Source organism: Scophthalmus maximus, chromosome 15, assembly GCF_022379125.1.
Source record: "Scophthalmus maximus strain ysfricsl-2021 chromosome 15, ASM2237912v1, whole genome shotgun sequence".
In the NCBI taxonomy this organism is placed as follows: domain Eukaryota; kingdom Metazoa; phylum Chordata; class Actinopteri; order Pleuronectiformes; family Scophthalmidae; genus Scophthalmus; species Scophthalmus maximus.
Window position 1 is genome coordinate 18,682,299 of NC_061529.1, and position 23,355 is coordinate 18,705,653.

Sequence of the window (23,355 nt, forward strand, 5' to 3'; positions counted from 1 at the left end):
CACAGTGGGAGAGAACTCTGAACCAGTTGTTCAGAGCCAGGCTGTAAGGTTTAGCCAGCTCACAAAAGAACAACAGGGTGGTCTTTTTTCACAGTTTGTGGGCCGGCAGGAATCCCAGATACGCAAATGTAGGTGCACAAACACTGAAAAGGGGATTTTTGCATAATATGTCACCTGTGATGTCTTGTTTTTTATTAAGAGAAATGTTCCCTACTCTTGATGTGAGAGTGTAACAGGTATGTGAATTATTTATAGCAAATTTGTAAGTCTCAGTGCAGCAAAGCATGCGTCCACTGTGCGTCCAAGCATGTGTGTCTGGCTTCTGACCTTCGTGGGCGTACTGGCCTACCTCCATAGCCTGTCTCAGCGCTCCCTGGCCTCCGCAGGTTGACAGGAAGATATGCAGTGTAGACACAATGTAATGCCATTTCCCCTGGGGAGAAAGGCCCATCCCCCGCAGTCCCCGTACACACGCATACACACGTAGATACCATTCATCTCTCCCTATTCACCTGGACTCTGACAAGCATACACGGGGTGTCTGGAACACTCGTGTCCCCGACTGACCTCCATGTCGCCGATTGTTTAAGTCCCACAGTGTCAGAACTGCTCCTCCCACCTCCCTGAAAGAGTCATAGCCTGTGTTTCCATACACCTGCTGAAAAGTAGTTAGGTAAAGGCACCATGACATAGAGAAGGAGTTCTGCTCATCATGTCACAATCACTGTTTTAGGGATCAGGTACAAATATGAAAGTGTACAGTGGAAGACACTGTTGGTCCAAAATGTACTATTTCAAATTTTAAAGTAAGATAAAGTTTAGTTTGATGGATTATTCTGCTTTTCTTAGTTGATAATACAAACATCTTGCTCCTGGATCAGCAGTGTACAGAGCGCTGCAGCACCACAACTGCTGCCGTAACTTTGAATTGATCATTTGAAATACCTTCAATCATGAAAAAATGAGATAGTCAATCTCAACCGATCTTTTTCCGAATTCAACATTTACAGCAGATCATGTCGTGGCCTTCTGCTGGTAAAGTAGGGAAAGAGTAACTTGAGCTTTATCAGAGTAAGCAAGAGGTAGTGATGTAAGTCATGAGCAGGAATACAGAAACCGAACGAGTCAATAAAGACACAAAGCATCTCATGTTTATGAGATGTATTAGCTAAACCTAATGAATGGTAAAGAAGAGACATCAGGCAAAAGATACTTCCAGTCTGTGCAAAGACAGGCTGTGTAGTTGTTTTTGTTCTTTTAACACCATCACCTATTTCTTCCCACTTATTCAAGATGTTTTGACGTAACTGTACTGTTGACGCATACTTCTGTTGTGACTGTGATTGTGATGGGTGATGGCAGCACCTGGCATCTGCATTTTTCCTAAAATTACTCATGGAAATCAGTTTCAGAAGCTAATAGGCCCTGTGGGCATGTCTGTCCTCTCTTCTGAGTGTCATGTACATGTGTGATCGACTCACACAAGACAAGGAATTCAATCAATCAGACCTCAGTGCTGTCAGCATGCATGTAGCTTAGTCATAATTAAAATTAAAAAGGTGTTTTAGCAATTGCAAGACAGCTGAGCTGTTAGTTACAGTTTTCAGGTGATTTACCAAACTCCTATATGTCTGGCACTCGACTTTTGGGTGGTCATCTTGGCAAACTTTACATTTATTCCAGACCCCTGACTATCAAAGCCTGTCACATGTTACTGAGATCTTTGGATTTAGAGATAGGATTCATAAAAGTAAATGAAAAGTAGTCCCCATATTCTGTGTTTCACATTCTCATTCTTTCAAATTATTCATTTTTAGCAATTATTCTTTTATCCAGTATGATTTTTCACTACTATTTGCTTTCATACATCCCCTGTGTTAAGCTCATCAAATGCCCATTGATTTTTAAAACAAATTCATAGCGAGATATCACATCAGGCACTCTTTGATATAATGAAAGCCGAGAAAAGCTTAAATGCGTATGTGACAAGACAGAGAAGGGATTTCTCAATCGCACAGCTGGAAGCACTTTCGGTGTTATTGCATCACAGTTCCCCTCAGACACATGCACAAACACAATAAACGGATGCATGGGCGAGGGAGTCATGGGTGTGGGCAGGTTTGAATACCTGCAGAGCAAGATCACCTGTCTTGCATCAATCACGCCTCCAGGGAGCCAATAGAAGGTACTTGGCAAGTCACAGTGACAGTGGGGGCGGAAGATCCTCTCCCAGTATGGGTGTGAAAGTTCAGTGATCTGCAGTTCCCTTGAAACAGGAGTGCACACCATCAGTGTAACTAAGTAAACAGCTTATTGAGTATGTAACCCTTGTAGCTTTTGAGAAAGCTAAATTGCCGTCTCCACTGTCCCAAGTAAACATAACTCAACAGGAGGCTGAGTCACAATGTGAGACCCGTCACACATACCCACACACAGAAAACTGTGTGTATGAAAGATTTTCCACATCATTCATTGATGGTTAATAATTAATCACCAGCATTTAGTAACCCAATACTGCCTCTAGCTCTATATATGATATATACAGTCCTCAAGTGACCTATTTTTAGGTCAATTTTAGTAGATGCTTCTAACTGTTAAGAGGAGGGACAAATAATCATTCGCAGCAATATCAAGTTTCAAGATCAAGTTTACATTTCGATGTCATTCATAAATTAAACGTTGTTTCTCATGCACCAAAGTAGCTCAACATAACTTGCAACATATCAACATATCACAAAGATGCAACAAGACTGCGTTGGTGGATGTTGCATATGGCTGCAGGTGATTAACTACTGCTGGTGACCCATATGTAAACGCAGTAAAACGTATCCATGGTGGGTTGAATAAATAATGAAAAGTCAACAGATAATTTTTTTTAAACAGCAAATAGAACAAAACAGTGAACAGGATTGTAGCTATCGCCATATGGTTACTGTAAGTATGGAATATAAATTCAATATATAAAACATATGTCATTATGCCGCTCTAGCTGTGAAAGTGCATAAAAATTAAAGTTTTTGTGTTATATATATCATTGATATAATAGTAAAGTTGTGATAGTACAAGTAGTACTAAAGTATTGCAAAACAGTGTTTTGTTGTGCATTATACGCTGTCACCAATATAACATTATAAGATCATGTTATTCTTGCATTTTCTGGAGCAGATGCACAGTTTACCACTGCTTGAAGATTCTGAAAAGGCTCTACGATCAAAAGTTCAACCTTCCTTCAAATTATGGCTGTTTTTGAAAGAAAATAAAATGTAAACGTGTAATTGGTCAGAAGTTATCCATCATTGACGCCTCACTGACGATGTTGACTGACAGTCCAGATCTCATCTCCAGATTTTAGCTGCTGAATAATAAACTTAATAATGGCTCTCACTCATTACAAACTGCATAAGGTCTTTTGTGTGAGAGATACCACCTGAGCTCTGGTTTGTCGTAATTTTTTTGATGAGAATATGCCTCTACTATAATACACAAAGGAAAACCCTGGCTTATGTGTCATAATGTATCATAAAACCCTCTCTATCATGGGAAACAGCATCATAATATGTTGGATGTTTGATAAAAAATTTTCAGACCAAGTACCAAAACCTCTTAATAAACCTGAATCATTCCAAATCTATTATTGAGTTTATTTAGGTTCAGATTTCAATATTTTGGCATTAGAGGAAGCTTAAAGTATTCATATCAGTCCTCTATCACTCATCTGGCACTATCTTACGCCCAGCCCAAAAGAAGCACAAAGCGTGACACTTGTGTCTTTGTTAGTTTCCGATTGACACAGTTGTCATTTTCCCCAACTAACACCCGCTTTGTTTAAACAGCAAATGTACTTGTACTCATCTGAGCACCCATTGGTGTGTTGGTCCTAAAATGGGGTGTGGTCAGGTGCATTGTTGAGGCATTGATATCTGGAAGCAGCGGAAAAAGGATTTTGCGATTGACACAAAAGGCCTGGTCTGGTAAGTGGCACAGTAATGTCTCGGTTGTTTCAGGGCAAATAGTAATTTGAGCCTACACAGGCAGGTGCACAAACTTGCATACGCTGGGTCCACAGTTGACCGTCACTCTGAAGAGAAATGTTCTCTCTTACTACCTGTCAAATCTGCCTCATAGGAGTCGACCAAGCTGCGTGTGCACCTGACTTTCAAAGGGAATGGGATATGGCACTCTGATTTATTGCATGTTACAACTAAAACACACCAATGATTAATTAAGAGACTAAGTACAACCTCTGTGAACCATGCAACTTTTTGTCTGCCGTTCAACTAGTAAAGGATTTGGACACGCCCCAATTGCTCTTGCACTTTGTGCTTTAGACAATGATTTCAGATCTTTTAAAATAAAGCCTGCAGTGTCCTGACAGTATGATGTTTGTCTCCCTTACAAACAGTATTTCCATCATAACCGTTACTGGTAGTGGATTCATATTAGTGGAAACGGTCTAATCTGCCAGCTGATGATGTCCGTCACTTGTCACAACCTGGCTCATAGGTCATGACAAAGAAATGGGAAAAGATTCAAAATTTCACTTAAGAAAACTACAAAAGATGGGGTGTTTTTAGTCCACGGAATCAGTAGTATAAATGTGGTTGTATGGGGACAATGTAGTGCAAGGTGTTGTGGAGTGAAAACAAGCAAAGTCTAATCAAAAGCAAAAGGTGCGGTTGGTGGCGGGGAAGAGGCTGGTGGCTCTATTTCCTGTGGAGAATTGGGCCCAGGTTTTCCCGATCCGCTTTGGAGGTTGCAATCAGTTGCTCCAGTCAGCCGCTGCGTCAGGCTCCACCTCAGAGACGGCACAAGTAAGGGAACAACAGGATGGATAGGAGCCCTCACATACTGGTAAAATCCATGTTCAGAGCCATTTAAAACTCAGCTTGCGACCTGAATGGTCTGCTCTTAACTAATAAGAAGAGAGAAGGAGGTTAAAATAAGAGATGCATTCATTCAGAGCTTAGTGAATCCAGATTTTATTCCAACTGAGAACTGCAACCAAAGAGCAACTGGCCACCAGAACCTGACTTTGCATATAACATTACATTACATTCATTTTGCTGACACTTTTGTCCAAAGTGAATTACAATCATCGAGACTGAAGAAATTCAACAGGTTTTCTCTGTGTTGTCCAGTAATTGTGAGCTTTGGCTGCAAAAGACTTTGCAGTCAGCCGGTCACCTTCATGGCTGACTGGCCGACTGCAGGCCTTCTCACCTGCCCGGGATGCTCAGCAGTCAAGCGAGCCCTGAGCTTCTCCTCTCTGGATAATCATTAATCACACCTCAACAGGCGCTATAGACAAGACAGGGGGGGGGGTTAATACCACTTGTCTGAATTCCCACTCATTCACGTATTTGCGGTTTCTGTATGTGTCCTGTTGCCTCACAGCAAGAATTCCAGCGGGGGGACTTTTTGTGGAGAAATGTGATGATACCATTGCTGATAAGTAGCAGTTGCTTTGGGGTTTTGACTACAGTGTAGACACAATAAAGACATAGAGACGGCCTACCTTAACACAAGCCTTCCACTGTCTTTCTCTCATTCGATGTGATGCAGAAGGCTGCTGAGCGTGCACGCAGCTCAAAAGTCTTTGGCAAGATTTAAGCAGGGATGAATTAAACGTTGAAGCTCCATGTAAAAATGCTGAGTGAAATGTGGGAGAATGTTTTTAAATTAACATAGCACCTTGAGCAGACAGTCTTTCCTCATTACGTTTGACAGACTCTATGGTAGAGCTTTTAACTCCAGCTTATTTGGCTGTCAAGTGGTAAAGCTAAAGACTTTGTACCTCTGTGACATTTAAAATCGCCCTCACAAAGATTGCATGTAATACTGCTTTTGTTCTCTGAGCCGTCTGGGTTTAAAGTGAAAGCAACCATTAAAAAGTTCACCTCGCTTAATGCTCTCTGCTGGCCGGGGCGTTGTTTACATTCTGGGTAGGTTCACTCCGAAAACCTCTCTGCTGGCAGGCGCACAGACTTCCCTCTCAGGCTGTACACAGACCTTCCCATTAGGCAACAAAGACCCTGACACCATGTGGACATGTGCTGAGTGGGGGATGAAACTGAAAATATTAAACACGATATTCCGATTTATCAAACGGGATCTCATCCGTTCCCATGTTTTCTGTCAAATGATGTCAAAATACTAATCTGTTACAACAGTGAGGATCTTTTCAGTGAGAAAAGAATGATCTTCAAGGTGTTATTATTATCATTGGGGATGTGTACAAATGTAATATTTTAGTTCAATAATTATCTTCAATTTTTTGTGTTTCTTACTGTATGTGATCATTTTGACTTGTCATACTTTCTGTTTATTTCCACAATAGTTGAAAAATAATTACAGAAGAATTAAATTGCAAATCTATCATTTTAAATCATAACTTCTACATATTTCAAATTTCAATTGAAATCTGTGTGGTTTAAAGTGTGAAACACGTCCATAGATATGTTGTTATTTTTTATTTACAGTTTTAGTTTGATATGGTTTGTGGTAGAAAAAGATCTGTAATATTTCCTGACAAGCTGTAACATGATGATTCGTGTCGGCAGCGTAATAAACACTTGCCTGTTTCCCAACGCACTCTGTGAACCCATGGGTACATTGTGAACTGCAGCATAGACCTTTGGTACACATGCATATACAATGCATTCTCCGTTCTGGGTGTGCCACCGCTGAGATCATAATGTCAAACAGTCTGACCTGAAATTGTATTATTTGGACAGACTGAAACTCCTGCTTTGCTATATTTATATACTGTATACTGTAAACCCCATTTACATCCATTTCCATGTGATCCATACACTCTCCTTATAAGTCACCGCTCATGTTCAAATGCTTTTTATGTTTTCCACACTGTGTGGACCAACCCATCCGCCTTGTTCTCTATAGGTGCAGTATGTCATCCAAGGCTATCACAAGAGGAGAGAGTACATCGCCGCCTTCCTCAGCCACTTTGGAATGTGAGTGAACTGTGGAGGACCACGCTGTCTTTTTTTTTTTTTACAATCAGACAATTAAAATGTATTGAAATGGCACCTTTCAAACAAATTAAATGCAATTCAAAGTGATTTACAGATGATTGACACATGGGATGTTTAAAGTGAATCAAAGACTAATGCATATGAATACAATCAATAATTGAAAAGACAGCAATTAAAGAGGCGTAGTTAAGATGATAAACGATATATAATAATAAGATATAAAAACAAGCAATAAAAAAATGACAGTGCAATAAATAAAAGCAATAAATAAAATTAAGAGGTGCAACACAAAATAAAGAGATTGTAAAAGGTCAATGAGTGAGATATAATACAATATATGATCCTGATTTACACTAACATTTTATTAAACAAAAAGATGAAAATAAATAATGATAAAAATATAAATAAGACCATAAAACACCATAAAATAATGTAATACTACATAAAACCAGACTTAATAGGTGTGTTTTTAATTTACATTTAAGAATATCAACATTTCCAGTTCCTCTCAGATCCTCTGGAAGTCTGTTCCAGCGACTTGTAGCGTGGTGGCCCAAAGCAGCATCACCAAATGTTTTTCCTTCTGCTTGTGAAACAGCTCAAAGAGTGAATATCGAAGCCGATAATTGGCCAGGCTTGATAACCGGCCAGGCTTGATAATCAATCGACCCCTATTTTAAAGTCATTATGAAAACACACAGGTAACCAAGAAAGGTGTAAAATGAGCCCTGAGAAATGAATATGTGTGTATCGCAGGGGGGTGGTGGAGTATGACGCCGAGGGATTCACAAAGCTCACCCTTCTGCTCATGTGGAAAGACTTCTGCTTCCTAGTGCACGGTAGGAAAAGTCACAAAACACCGACACACACACGTTCACACTGGGGTCTGATTCTGACCGGCCCGGACCACGTCTGATGCAGTTACCTGATGACCGTCCTTTTATTCCTCTCCTCCTCTACCATCTCTCTCTCTCTCGTAGTGGATCTCCCCCTGTACTTCCCCAGGGACCAGCCCACCCTCACCTTCCAGTCCGTGTACCACTTCACCAGCAGCGGTCAGCTGTATTCTCAGGTGCAGAAGTCGTATCCATACAGCCCGCGCTGGGACGGCAACGAGATGGCCAAGAGGGCAAAGTGAGTAGAAATCCGCTGCCTTCAAATTCTCCGCATTTTGGGAGTTGTAAATGGTAAATGGACTGTATTTAAGTAGCATTTTTTCTATTCATATAGACCACTCAAAGTGCTTTCCAGGAAGTCACATTCACCCATTCACACACATCCATACAGCGCTGCTATTCACCGTTTTTTTTTCCATCACATTCATACAGTGCAGGAAGAGCCGCCAGAGGCAATTTAGGGTTAAATGTCTTGCCCAAGGACACATCGGCGTAGGCTGGGATCGAACTAACGACTGTACCTCCTAAGCCACAGCTGCCCACTCATTAAAGTTGTGCCATTTTATCTCAGGAAATGAATATCCTTTACAGAAAACACTTTCTACATAGAAAGCTGTGATAAAACACAGTGGCCTCCTTCCTCAAAAGCAAACACAACTGAACGGTTTGCAGGTCTTGAAATTCTCCGTTCTGCACAAAGTCTGGTGTATTTATAGACTATTCCCCCCTGACTTATAAAATTATTTATAATAAAGGCATACTTATTATTCATTTTTCATCCGCCATTTATCAGAGTGAATACAAAGTATGATATTCATTAGATGCAGTACAGAAAAGGACCTTATTGTTTGGACTAGGTTGCAGATTTTATTCCACCCTCGGTACACAGACCATAAACTGCTTTAACCCCACATGAGCAGAGCAAGGCGTCATCTGAGGAGTGAACACTGCCTGTTCTTTCTCATGGCTGAGGTTAATAGCCGCTTTAAATATTGGAAAGACTATATTGGAATAGTGACTCTGGACGTCATACATAATCATAATCAAAGATTGTGTGATCGCGTACTCCCTTCTCATTCATTTACTCCTCAGTCTTTAATTCTAACCGTAAAAAATCTGTCAACCTCTTTGAACTCCTTTTCCATTAGTGCCTCGATTTGACTTCAGTTTGGCTTTGTAAAGGTTGTTTAAAGGACGATTCTGGTGTTTTTCATTAATATTGTGGTTTGTCTGACAAATTCTCCACATCCACTGGAAACATCTCCGGTAGAACATTGTGTACCAAGTACTTTTTTAAAGTGATTAAAATAAAATTAAAGTAAATTAAATTAAGCACAAACGTACATACATACAAGATAATCAGCCGTTGCCTTATGGGTCAGAGTCTCTCTAAGTATGAATGCAAGGATTGCCAGAGTCTCCAAAATGTGCCAAACACTGTAACACTTTTGATACAAACCTAAATACATAAAGCGTGTGTGTGTGTGTGTGTGTGTGTGTGTGTGTGTTTGTGTGTGTGTGTGTGTGTGTGCGTGTGTGTGTGCGTGCGTGCGTGCGTGCGTGCGTGCGTGCGTGCGCGTGTGCGTGCGTGCGTGTGTGTATTTCAGCTGTCTCTTGTATCCCCCCTGGAGAGTTAACACGGAGACAGTACACACAGCATCTCATGTACATGTGTAGTGATAACAAGTGAAGACTTTCTGCCTTTTTATCCTCACTTTGATACACACTGGGACTGGGACCGACACTGTGCATTTGTTAGCTGTTTGAAGCAACACTGAAACACAAGTCGTTGTCACATTTTGATGTTTCGTTCGCTGTGCTCCCCACCTGCCCTCCCTCCCTCTCTGTCTCCCACCCAGGGCGTACTTCAAGAGCTTCATCCCGCAATTCCAAGAGGGAGCCTTTGCCAACGGGAAGCTGTAGCGCTCTCTAGCTTAATCACCTGCCTGGAGAGTTGCCTCCCTTTGTGTGTGAGTGTGTGAGTGTGTGTGTGTGTGTGTGTCTGTGTGTGTGTGTGTGTGTGTGTGTGTGTGTGTGTGTGTGTGTCTATGTGTGTGTGTGTGTGTGTGTGTGTGTGTGAGTGTTTTTGTGAGAGAGAGAGAGAGAGAGAGTGTGTATTTGTGCATGCCATTGTGTACCTGCACATGAGTATGCACGGGCTAACAGTACAGTGAGAGTGACGTGTGTTATTTGCACACAGACGCTGCAAATTCCACGTTGTGAGAGAAGCCACTTTGCTGAAGACGCCTAGTCGTCATGGCTATTAACTATAACGTTTGCCGGCACAGTAAAGGACATTTATTTTGAAAAGATACTCCAGCATGGGCTCACCATACTCCCCACAGAGGTGCCATGCTGTGAACACGTATTTGTTTATTCAGTATGTTAACAAGATGTAAACTATGAACTACACAAAGAGCTGTAATGAGGTTGCAAATCATCATTGTTCGCTGTTCGTTCACAAGACTGTCAAGTTCGGTTCCAGCGTTGACTTGTGTTAAAATGCTGTATGTTTGAAGCCTGTACTATTGTTGTTGATGTTGGCAATACTGTTTGTTCAAATTTCCTATCCAGTAAATAATTGTGTCTACTCGGACAGTGTGTCAGTGTTATGTCTGGCCATTGTATCGTTAGGGGAATCACTCTTCGAAAAATAGATCAGTAACATTAGTAACGATCTCCACAAAAATTGTGTCCCGACATGTTCCGGAGTTTGCCGTTCGCATATGACGCAGCTGGAGATTGTGGAGACGTTCGCGTCTGACTAGGACAAAAAGTTCCCAAAAAATGTCACGAGCAACATTTTCGAAAATTTGATTTTACACATACAGTCCCTCCGGAGAAGCAAAGTCCGCACTTCAGTGCACATTTGTAAGCAGCAACAGAAAAACTTGTCCATGACATTTGACACAACATTTGGGGATTAAAAGAGAAAGCCAGTGTCTGAAAGAAATCAACTAGGAGCAGAAATACGGGACATTTTTACAGGGGTTGAAATATAATTGTCATCATTTTTTTATGACAATAAAAATATGACATACTGTATAAAGTTTAAGATGACTGTCTAGCATCCAAGTGTGAACAACAACTATAATGCATTTATAAACCACAGAGATGATGTCAATTAGTAAAAGACAGTTTTTGTAGGACCCTGATGTGTAACGTGGAGCCACAGCACAGAGCACAGAGAGGATGTGTGTGTGTGTGCGTGTGTGTGTGTGCTCGAGCGAGGCAGAGTGTGGGCTCGCTTGTTTTCATCATTAAATATGAGGGTCATAGTTAGGGGTCCTTCCTGGCCTCAGGCGCAGCCCTTTGCTATATTTATTGTTGGTAATGCCGCAACTGTCAAGTCTAATTGAGAACTATAGGGTGAATGTATCTGGGGCATTTAATAGCATCAAGGCTCTTAATAAAATAATTAAAAAAGCAAGATTCTTTTTGTCTTTTTCACTGCCCCACTCCATGTTTCTTGCATCTAACCTTTCCCGACCTGCTTTCAAAACATCTCCGTTGTCAGCCGCGGGACGAGCCGCTCTCGCTTTGGAGAGCTGCGGGGACGTTGGAGGGGGAAAGAGTTCAAAGCAGGGGTAGCAGGATGATGGGTAGCATCTTTAACAAGCATGAGCAAAGAATAGTTTAACTTGACAGGCGAGTCCCGACTCCACGCCTTTGCACCGGCGATCGCGGCGCCGATTGAGCCGCACGTGAACTCGTTCGATCTGAAGTGATGGTTTACATTAGTTGAAACCCCCGAAAGAGAAATTGAATCCTTTTGCTTAAAAGTGAAGTTTAAAGGATTCCGCTGAAATTAGACCATGACATTTGCAGTGTGTAAGGTGCATCAACCTGTAGTGTCAATGAGGCCAGACAACCATTCGGTCCTGAAGTTTTTCCTCCGGTCTTGACGTTGACCCAAGTTGACATGAGCCCTTTGAGTTACTTAAGTAAGCAATTCCCTCCAAAGTGGTTCAAACTATGTCCCAGCTGCAATGTTCGAGTCACATTCAGTTAACCTCCCCCCCTCAAAAGGTGTCTGCGCCTAAACATGGCTCACCTTTACACGCTTCTTAAGCAACTTAACATGGATTTATCCGGTGTAATGATCCCGTGGAGGTGCTGCTAAAGGTACCTTTTGAAGATGCAAACCCCTCAGCCCCCTGAATCACAGTGCAGAGGTCTGCCAACCCTCCGAGCTAATACTCCAAATCCACTAATCCGGCCGTCTTTAGGAGATCTCAACGGCAGTCGGATGGAATAATTAAAGGCTGGAATAATTAGCGCGGAATCCGTGGACGGGGGATGATTAAATTGATGAGGGTGTCTTTTTTTGTGTGTGTGTGTGTGTGTGTGTGTGATCGGGCTGAGTTCACGCTTTGCCGGACTGGGAGTCGATTTGAGGGACGATTAAAGATGCAACGGCCATTTTTTTTCCCCCTCAGAGGATTAACGGACGACTGACTAGCCCTCGAGCTTTCATGTTGAACACTTTCTTTTACTCTGTTGCATGGCTTGAGGGGAATTCTATCTGCACATTACACATGCTGGTGATTGAACAGCTGACCGACCGCAAGCCTACTCGGTGATGAGTACACAGCGGAGAGCAGGGACTCGACGCCAGCGGAAGCCTGTCTGCTCCAGAAGCAGGTGTCCCCAGCTCCAGGGAGCTGGCAAACACGAATCTAAGCATTAGATTAACATTAACTGCTCTGGTGACAACCCTATAAGCAGCCGGCTCGGAGGCAGTGAGGACCTGCCAGCCTGGAGAACTGACAAGTGTGTGAAACAGGATCACTTAAAGCCCAACAACGAGCACCTTCCCCGGGCAACAACGCGGGGCTGGCTCTCGGCGTCACTCACCCCGCGTGCACCTCAGAAGTCGGGCGAGGCGCCAGGAAACTTCCGGAAAAAGTGGGAAAGTACGGCGAAATGCGGACAAAGTTGCAGCCACCGACGCGGGGGAGGGCATACGGAGAGGCGATAAGACAAAGAGGAGGGAGAGCGATTGGTAAAGCCTGAGTCATCACCTTGTGAACTGTCCCGGTCAACAGCCGGGGCGGCAGCGAGGATGAGGTAATCAGCGAGGGGGACGAGGAGTGTCTGACCAAGGCCTGGATGTGTCGGAGGCGAACCGCCGCCCTCATCCAGGATTGTTTACTTACTGTTCTCCTGTCACCGTGTCCGAATCGCACACGCTGTCAGCATCGCCCGATTCTGGGGTTTGTCCTTATCTTTTGCACAGCAAGCCTTTGGATTTATCATATTCTTTTCTCCCGGAAAAGACAAAAGGCAAAAAGTTAGTCGAGTGAAAGAAGAAGGGGGGGGGGGGGGTGAAATCACAAACTCTGACTGTGGGGTACTTTTTCTCCCCGTAAGTACAAATTCAGAGTGACATATTGGGAGTTTTCTGCCCCCCCCCCGCATCACCACCGCCATCATCTTCACCATGTTTGGAGGGATGGGGCTGAAGAGGAGTGTGTGTGTGTGTGTGTGTGTGTGTGTGTGTGTGTGTGTGTGTGTGTGTGTGTGTGTGTGTGTTTGTGTGTGTGTGTGTGTGTGTGTGTGTGCGTGTGTGTGTGTGTGTGTGTGTGAGGAGGGGTGGATTTCAGAGGCTGTGCAGCATTTGCGACGCAGCGCAGGGTTGTTGATGCGAGCCACGTTGAGGATGATGGAGCTGAGAGGCTTAGCTAATTTCGGAAAGAGAGAGCAGGAGGAGGCGAGCGGAGAGGGGGGATTTGGGGCCTTTTGTTACGGGCTGTTTGATCTGGGAATTTGAAAAAGGAAATGGCCCAGAGATGTCGCGAAAATGAGAGAATTACTTTTCGGGTCCCTCACTCTTCTCTCCTTTTTTGAATTTTTTTTTTATTAAACTCGTGTAACGCGGGACTTCGAATGCAGTCCCAAGTCAAAGCAGCAGATACCCCCCCCCGCTTACAGATAATAACTGGATCTAGTTAAACCCTGATTGTTAATTGCTAATTACTCCTCGTACACTCCGGAGCCAGGAGAGCGTAGCTAAGCTGATCAAATGAGTCTTTGCTCGGGATCTTTTTCTCGTTTTCCCGTTTTGTCTCGTCTCCCCGCGTCGTCGAAGGCGTTCCGGTCGGCCTCGTTTTTTTGTTGGCTTTTGACGAGATAAAGGCGGATTTGTTGTCGAAAAGTACAGGGGGGGTTGGGTGGTTCGGGGCCGTTCCTCCCACCTCGTCTTCCCCTGGGTGTGATCACAGACACTCGATTTTCCATATGTTCATGGGTGAACCCGAATACATCCCGCAGGTGTTTTGTTTTTCTCTCAGTTCCCCTGCATTAAGCAGGCAGCTTGGCCTCGGTTCAGTGTGCTCGATCGTCTCGGAAGACGAGACTCAATTTGCTCAAAATGACTCCGACTGGCACCCTGCGTCTCCCGAGCAGCAAGAGGGTCTGAAGGTTTAATGGCGGATTGAAAGGTAATGTTTGGCAACCATCACTTATTCAAAAAGCGTTATCCCGGAATCACTTTTTGGACTTTATGAATCGACTCCCTTTTCCTGTGTACGTGTGTGTGTGTGTGTGTGTGTGTGTGTTCCTTTAGTCCTCAGTGGCCTTCCTCTTGCCTCCCATCTCCCAGATTCCTTCCGTCCTTCCCTCCACCAGCTACCTGAGGAGCTGTCAGTCTGGATTGCCGCGCCGTCGGTTCAGCCTGTCAGGCTGAGAGACGCGTTCCGATCAGCCGTGGACACTGATAGACCTGTCAGGTGAGATGACAGCCCCGAGTGAAGACATGCGCAGACAGGTACATATAATGTGACAAGACTCTTTCATCCTTCCACCACCCCTTCCCTTCACTTTGCCCCCCCCCCAATCCAAAAAAGTATATATCTCTGCGTTGGAAGTTGGAAGAGTGCACGAGGGATGAGCACGTTTCCTGACGGGTTGAGGGAAAGTTTTCTTTTGAAGCTGAGCGGATGTGATGCAGCCACGTGACGACGTACAGTATATGGCCTGGGCATCCGTTTGAATGAAATCCCTGCCCCGGTCCGCATGAAATTAACAGTATATAGACACGTTTCAAGTAGCTGAACATGATCTACCTCAATATATAATATTACCGCTGATAGTGTTTGAGTTCTTGAATTTTTGCCTCGACTTTTTTTTCATCATTACCTCATGCTCAGGGACTTACGCTACAGGGAAGCATGTGAGCCTGATTGAATTTAAAATAGAACATTGTCGCCAACTCTACAGTATTTGCCTTTAGCAAATTGTGCCTGCAGTTTAACCTTGGCCCTTGGTATCACGCTAGTATGGAGATTTTTGAAATTACTAATTTACAAGCTGGTGAAACAAACTAGAAGAGATTATTTGGACTTAAATATAAAATATTTGTTGGTGAATCCACATACTAAGTGATTGGTGTAACTTATGAAGTGTAGCTGCGCTAGCTGACGAGACTAATGTTAGTGAAAGAGGTCACGTGAAAAATGTGTGACATTCCACCATTATAATATTGATGTAAACTGAGAGTATAACTCATGTTGCCCCTAAAGAACATGCATAAATAAAACAAAGCATTTAGAAAAATGGTACAGTATATTTGACAACGTATTACAATTACATATAGAAGTTGTGTCACATGATGCCGAAGTAATTGCCCATTTACAATGTTAAATTTAGCTTGAACAGCGCTACAGACACATTACTTAAGTCAATACTGAAGTTTTATTGATGCACCTCACAAAGTTATTAAGATCTTTGGATTTCACACACAAACTGAATTCATGAATATCTTGTGCAACACAACCGCCAATGTTATGCAAAGTGAGATCAGTTCATCGCCCTACAGTATCAAAATCTAGTTTTAGAAAGATGATATTGTGCTCACATGATGCATATGGCCAAATAATATGAAATCAAATTACCGAACACGAACTGACACATTATTCAAGCATAGGTGTACTGTTGTGTTAAAACATAATTAAGATAGTAAATATCCAACTTTATAAACAGATATGCTACAAATGTGAGGATTCCAGACACAAAACACACACACACACACACACACACACACACCCCTTGTAACTGCTGTGTGTGCTTACACATTTTCAACACAATCATATTAGCTCTCTGATTAGGTATAAACCCATATCCAAAAACCTACATACAGTACAGTATGAGCATCAGTCTAAAATGAAGCACCGAGGGTTGGTGCCGGCAGCGAGTGTGTTTGCCCTTCTCTCCATGAACACGTCAGTGCTCAGTGGCAGCTCCACCACATCAGGTCTCGCCAGCTTCACCACATCTGCGCGGCTGTGAACTGTTGACCTCTGTCCGCTCCTTCGGCCCAGTGGGTCATGTCCTGAAGGACTATGGGTAAAATAAATACAGTAAGAGGTACAAACACCGGGGTGGTTGCGACAAATGAGGTAGGAGCAAAGGGCGAGTGAGGGTGGGAGGAGGAGGAGGAGGAGGAGGGCGAAAGGAGGGGGGTGGGGGGGCGTGGTGGTGGTAGTAGGAGGGTGGGGGATGGCTCGTGCCAAGTGACACAAACCCCCCTTGGCAGCCTAATTAAATTTTCCACTTTTCCACACTCACATTAAGCCTCCATTGAGCCGGAAGGAATGGACGCACCGGAGGAGTCGACCCCAGGAACAAGATGGCCCTCCACCCCCGCCTCCTCCCTCCACATTCTTCCACGCAATTCCACATTTCTGTTTGATTATTGACGGCTTTTACACAAGATGTCAGTCTCGCGATCACTCACTTTATTATGTGTTACTGCGGAGAGGTTTTGGTCCCTTGCGATTTGTGCGGTGCAAAGAGAGGTAGCGTATGTTTCAGTGTGGTTTTCCTGGAGTGACAGGTGTCTCTGTGTATCACAGTCATTCGGTGGCGACTGCTGCTGCTGCTGCTGCTGCTGCTCGCTCGCCTCACTTCAGCTCATCCAAGGCTCCAACCTGCCACCGGAATTTCCCCTTTCTTTGCTCCAAAAAAAACGGACACGATGCCAGCAAGCTTCAAAGCATCCCATCAAAAGCCCATTGGTAATGTCACTGACTCTGCGGTCAGATTTTTTCCTTTTTTTTCCCCATCCTACCACAGCGCAGCTCAAATAAACAGAAATGTTAGGTTGACTCTGCCCCCACTTGGCATGTGAGCTAAGCCTGGGAAAATGTCGTGTCCAAGAACATGTAGTCTCCATTGGCCTGACTCCCCACTGGTTTGGTAAGTGCAGTACACAATATTTAGTTTTTCACCAAAGAACAAAGTATGTGACATGTATTTTGAAAGTCTACAAAAAGAATGATCCTATTTGTGACCTTGCTATACAAAAAGTTATGTACAAAATAAATTTGGCTTAGTTCTTTTTAGAGGTTTAGAACAGGACACTCATTATCATCTCTGCTGTGATAATGGAAAACATGTAATAAATGAATAAAATACAGATTCTCAAAGACTGGAAAACAACTATTTTATCTTGGTTCCATATATTACTAGATTAAACTGGTGTCTGTCATATAGAAACACATTTGTTTTAATTAAACTTCAAATGTTAGTCTATAGGGTAAAAAAATCTTAAGACACCTCTTCTGCAATTTTGTGAATATAGGAGGCAATTTTGCTTTTGAGCCGCGTGTCTATAGTGATTGATCTTTTGATCGGTCGGGATAGAATTTTTTGAACAACTCGTGGAAGGCCAGACATTCATGGCCCACAGAGGAAAAAGCCTTTGACTTCGGTGCTCCTCTGATATTTGACAACTTTGTTTTTTCACTGACATATTTTGAAAAGTATTGGCAGAATTTCTACCAAATTCCATACATCCATGTCCCTCTCAGGATGATCCCTGATCCACGCTCATGTCGACATCGTATGTTATTTCGAATATTTTGGCTTCTGACATGAGCATGTGCCTCACTACGGTCTCCCTGACCTGCTAGCACGGCCTCAGACTCTTGACCCAGACCGAGAGTCTGGTCTGTGATTTGCTATGTGACAGAGAAAGGTTAAGACCAACACATAGACCTGATCTGTGAACAAAAAACGACCAAATCAATTAAAGCAAGACTCCCTAAAGCTCATCCAATAACCCGGTTTTGTTCCCCATTGTGACCGAAGGTAGCGCTGATTCAGCCTTCCTCCTTGATTCATATAATTATTTTTTTTTTATATGTTTACCCTTTCAAACTATATTAAGATATCACAGAGGCAGCAGTGGTGCCGAATGAAAGTTAATCAGTTACAACACTGACTCCGTGACAGATTTTCCACTGAGGACCCAGATAAATCAATGCTAAAGCAACATGGATTATTTTACAGGGAAAAGATAAGCCTTGGAGTGGCATGTGAGAGACGGAGTGTGACGCTGGCAACACACGACATGAAGCTGAACACAAAGGAATCTGTCTTTTAACACTTGAGCAGGACACGGCCACAGGTCTAATCTCCCCTGCTCTGCTTGGTTAGGAGACTCAGTATCAATAAGGATATCACTGTATCGTAAAAAAATCGGTGTTTTTGTTCCAGAAAGGTGAGTCTGAAGCCTTTACTGTAATGGTATGACTCAACCTCCGGTGCAAACACTTTTTTTTTGACTAAACACTTTCACCACTTCCTGGGAAAAAAAAAGATCTTTTGGTACACAGGAGGTGATGTGTTTCCAGACTTCCAGAGCCAATGGGTAGTCGGTCGGGTTGCTCGGCAAAAACAAAAGCCCTGAAACGCAAAGGTAAGACGATGTCACTGTGCCACCCACACGTTTACTGTGACAGGTTCTGGGAAGTCAAGTGAAATCCCAAACAGAACCGCTCGAAACCCCTTACCGGCTTTCGGGCCGTGGAGGGGCGGCTGACGGGTTTTTTTTCTGCCGAGGACGAGCGCGAGCATGACAAACTCAGTTCCTCGACCAAAACCCATTAACATTCCGAGCTGCGCGGCCCTCAGCCCGCTCTCAGACCAACACACTCATAAACTATGCTGACAACCTTGTTGACGGAGTGAGATAAACTTGCCCATTGTGTGTGTGTGTGTGTGTGTGTGCGTTTGTGTGTGTGTGTGTGTGTGCCCTGTGGCCGCACAGAGCTGCGTCTCTCAGAAACACTATTTGATTTGGCGGTTTGGGGCCAACAACGGGGAAAGCGGGACCAAAACAAAACCATTCGCAGCGCAGATATATGGCCCGTTTTCGTCAGGCAGCCAAAAACATTTTCTTTCCCTCGGTTTCCTATTATCGGGTGGGGGGGACTTCTGTTCCCTTCCGACGAAAAACAAGCGGCGCAGTAAAAGTGGAAAGAAGGTCCTGTTCATTTGCGAGCTGCAGCAGGTGGCTGCGTTGACCGCTCCGTGCCTGCACAGACGTCCCCCCGATCCACTCGTGTTCTTTTCTTCTTCTCTCAGACCCTGTTATTTGTTCCCTTCTTCCACCACATGCTCCAACGTTTCCCCATTCGCTCTCTGCTGTTTTTTTTGCCCCGAGCGGCGTTCCATTCTTCTTTGTCTCGAGGTGCAGCGCGTCGGTGACGCACTTCCTTCCATTGTATCAGGAACTGATGCCCTAATGCTGGTGAATTTACTGTCAAGCGCCTTCTCGAGTGTGCTGATTGGAAGGCACTGCGTGCTCAGCACAGGTCCTGCTGGTCCTCACCCGGCGACGCGAGCACTCGTCGTCCCCGTAGGCCGAATCGGTCCTTCAGTCTATTTCTGCAGCAGCAGACAAGCGGGAAAACATTTGGTTGCTATGTGATGGCATTTAATAAGATGCTTCTGGAGGTCCAGCAAAAATGATTCAAGGAAAAAGATGTCTTCTCTGTCTCGAAGGGTTCAAATGCATTTGTTTAAACAGAAATCCAGCTTCATATCCAGCAGTGTTCCTGTGTGGGCAGGATTCAGGTTGCGACACTTTTGCCCCCGCAGCAAACGAAGCTTCTCTCCCAATAGCCACCTTTTCCTTTTAACCCTGTTGACTGATATTTAAATGAAGAAGAACTTCTTAACATAATCAATGTTCAGCCGCATGACACATTCAGCATCCAGCTCAGTCATGACCAAGAGAAGACCCGCCTCCTTCTCTTCTCATCTCAGGAAAATAAAGCTGCTTCCAGACATGCACCGAAGTCGGGACTACTTTCCCGAAATTTTCCAGAGGAGCCTGTATGTGAAAAATGCAAATGTCCACAAAAGGTTACTCCGGATATTTTGTGAGTGCGCCCATGTGAGAATATGTCCCGTTTGCTTAATGCTCTACCCACAATGTTCAGCTTCCTGCTTCCTTTGTCATACATGAACGGCAAATTCCTGAAAATGCCCAGACCCAGCAATTTTTTCCAGACATTTCCCAGAGTTCTTGTCTGTAAACAGCTCAAGTCTCCTGTACTTGAGTTGTGCGTATTCGTTACCGCTCTCATGTCATTTGAAGACGAAGCTAGCCGGCTAACTTACCTTACCTTACATAAAGTGTGGAACCATAAGGAAACAGGAGGAGGAATAAAAAAGTTCCTTCCAGCACGTCTAAAGTTCACTGCTCAACATGTTATTTCTTGTTTGCAGTGTAAGGACATAAAACACAAACACTGCCACAGAAATTTGATTCAAGAAAAAAACGTTACACTGAGTTAAAATCATGACAGTTGAGGAGGGTCCTTTAATTTGATTTAAAGTTCCCGCATCAAGTCCTGTCCCACGACAGCGCGTTGGATGGGAAACTATTCCAGTTCCTTGGGGCAGGACTAGACAAAGCCTGGTCACCTTTGGTTTTTACGGCGTGTGTTACGGGCTGAAAGGAGATGTCGTGAGTATTACCCGTGAGGTAATATGGAATCAGAAGATCGCTAATTGTTGCGGATCCTAAAATCAAGCAACGAACAACGCAGCGAGCCGCTGTGCCGAACCTCGGGCCTCTGGTGCGCTTTCTCTCCAAGTTTCGAATTGTTGTCCCCGAACCGGCACCTATTCGCCAGACCTTCGGTCGCCAGGCAAGAGCAGTGGGACGAATGAAGTTGTGATTTAGGTGAACCCGCCGTGCTCCATGTGGAATTCGGTATTGGATCACTTTCCTCTGTAGATAGATCCCTGCTCTTTCTCTCTCCCACACTGTTACACCCTTGGTTTTAATCACATCACACACTTTAACAGGGGGACTTCAGTGCTAGTCTCGGGTTGGCGTTCGGTGATGTAAGTGCCGAGTTGGGACTCGCCCTCAAGTTGGAGATCCATTCTCTATCTCACTAAGTAAGTGAAGTGCACTTCCTATGTTTAAACCAGGTAAAGGCCAAAAAATCAACGAAAGAAATTAAGGTCAAACCCTAAGTCTGACCCAGAATTTGACCCTACCCTCTAAAATCTCTAAGCTGAGATAACCCTCATGACATGATCAGGGTTACTTTCATCAGACTAGATAAAGCTCCCTCCGGAGCCACCGAGGACATTATACTGCTGTTTCCCCAGTCCGAGCAGTATTCCTTGTCCTTAATAAAAATGATCTTCAGCAATCAAGTGCTTTCCAGCTACAGACAGTATTCAGTGTTTTGGACCACAACATTTTCAGGGTTCATCCATTTCCCGTTGCAACTGTCACCAAATACTTCCAAATGTTGCTTAACAATTTTGCATTCTGTCTGAGCCCTGCCTAAAAGAAGGTTGACATGACATTAATGTATTTGTGTCAATGTACATTCTACCTTGCTTTGCATACAAAGAAGAAGAAGACGTGGCAAAGGCTTTTTGCATGTTTGGAGAACATGCAGCCAATTAATTCATTTTTTTTTACTCTCCGCAGTCCCACACTCCGCGGGTCAAGAACGATCAAATTATTCCTCTGCGCTGTTGTGCCCGACTTCTTTACAAGAGTCACCAAGGCAACCGGTAAATGAAATCGCTGAAGGATGGTTACTTTAATTCCCAGGAGCTGTCTGCCTGTCTGGCATCCGGCCTCTTTTAAAGCCATGTTCTTGCACAGTGGGCATCCTGATGAAACTGCTGATTAGATTTCTATTCAAAAGGTGACAAGAGCCCACGCGTTCCCCCGCTGCATTGTCAGACCGGACCAGGTCACAGGAGTCATCGGCAGGGCTGCAGCTGCTTGCGTCCTGCGGTGACCTCTCTGTGTTGCATCATGAAACTCCACTAAACGTAACTGTGTTAGCAGGCCACGAGCGCAACAACAAATCCTACTGTCAGTCACGCTGATCGTTGTTTAACCCACTCTCTCGCTCTCCCGTCCGAGTCAGCACTTCGGTGCCTACGTGTGTCCTGCTGGCAGCTCTTGAGCCGTGAGATTAGCCATGCTGATCATGTTGAGCTATTATCCAGGTTGAGGTATTGCAGCAGGACAGGTGAGTGACGCTACAGGGGAGAAACGAGGGACGGCGAGGGCAAAAAAAACCAGAAATGAAAATGTCATTGTGATGTCTGAACGTGCTGACTTGAGGAAAAGTTGCAAAACAGTCTCCCCCTCCCTGTTCCACTGAGCTGTTTCCCATGTTTCTTATTTAGCCAATAATATGACAATATTTGATGTCATATATTACTTTTTTTATTAGTATGTAATACTGTAGATGAATGAATGCAGTTATGAGTAGGTTTACAGTTCATGTGAATCGATTTCTTCCTTCACAAGACATGTGGAGAAAAGGCTTTTCTTACCATCAGGAGCTGCACATGAATATCACACGCAATTTGAATTCTGCATTCAACATTTAGTTGAAAAATGTACATAGAGAAGCAAACGTAAGTAAATGCAGCATTTTGGCTCCCTTGGTGTTGGGTGATTATACGTTATGCTACCGGATTACTCTTACTGATGTCTTTTCATTTTGAAAAAAACTTTTGGAAGTACTTTTCTCCAACATTTGTTACGCTCGCTGAACCTCTGTAATCTGTTCATATGCCTTACTGTCCTCCAGTGACCTTATGAGCTCTGACATGAGCTCTGTAGTTGCAGTTCAAATCTGTAACAGTAAATACTTTACAGGAATTGTACAATTTATTTATATATATATATCTATATATATATAGATATATATAGATATATCTATATAGATATAGATATATCTATATATATGACATTTACCTTAGGAATGAGGTGGTATGGCTTAATAGCACCAGAATAAAAATAAGTAAAAGTAAAAGTACAGTTCCATCAAAATTGTACTTGTAGAATGTAAGTTGATTATATATGCACTTTTGCTTCTTTCCATCTGTTTAAAACAATGTATGAAATAAGATGTATACCATCATATCAATAGTCATAAACTACTGTCTCTTAAGAGGACCTGAAGGCGGCATTAGGACCATCGGCCCTCTTGCGTCACGAGCATCACTGCCAGGTAAGCCTCTTGCTTATAGTCTGTCGGTGAACGTAATACCCGAGTGGACGGCAGGCTGGATGTTCTATATGCAGCTGATTCCTTGTGGCGCGTGGTGGAGTGGACAGTGGCACACGACGCGCGGATCCGTGCGCACGCTGCATGGCCCACGACCTGAGCTGACCCCTGCAC

General features: G+C 43.7%; 1 protein-coding gene across 2 annotated transcripts in view; it reads left to right on the forward strand.

The window, feature by feature from the left end:
• babam2 (BRISC and BRCA1 A complex member 2) overlaps nucleotides 1-10,484 on the forward strand; it is a 74,430-nt gene extending 63,946 nt beyond the window's left edge. For both annotated transcript variants that reach the window (XM_035609712.2, XM_035609713.2), the window contains exons 9-12: nucleotides 6,901-6,971; nucleotides 7,749-7,831; nucleotides 7,973-8,126; nucleotides 9,748-10,484. In XM_035609712.2, coding sequence (XP_035465605.1) covers nucleotides 6,901-6,971; nucleotides 7,749-7,831; nucleotides 7,973-8,126; nucleotides 9,748-9,811 — 372 coding nt within the window. In that variant the 3' untranslated portion in view covers nucleotides 9,812-10,484. The remainder of the gene's footprint in view (nucleotides 1-6,900; nucleotides 6,972-7,748; nucleotides 7,832-7,972; nucleotides 8,127-9,747) is intronic.
• The last annotated feature ends 12,871 nt before the right edge of the window (nucleotides 10,485-23,355 follow it).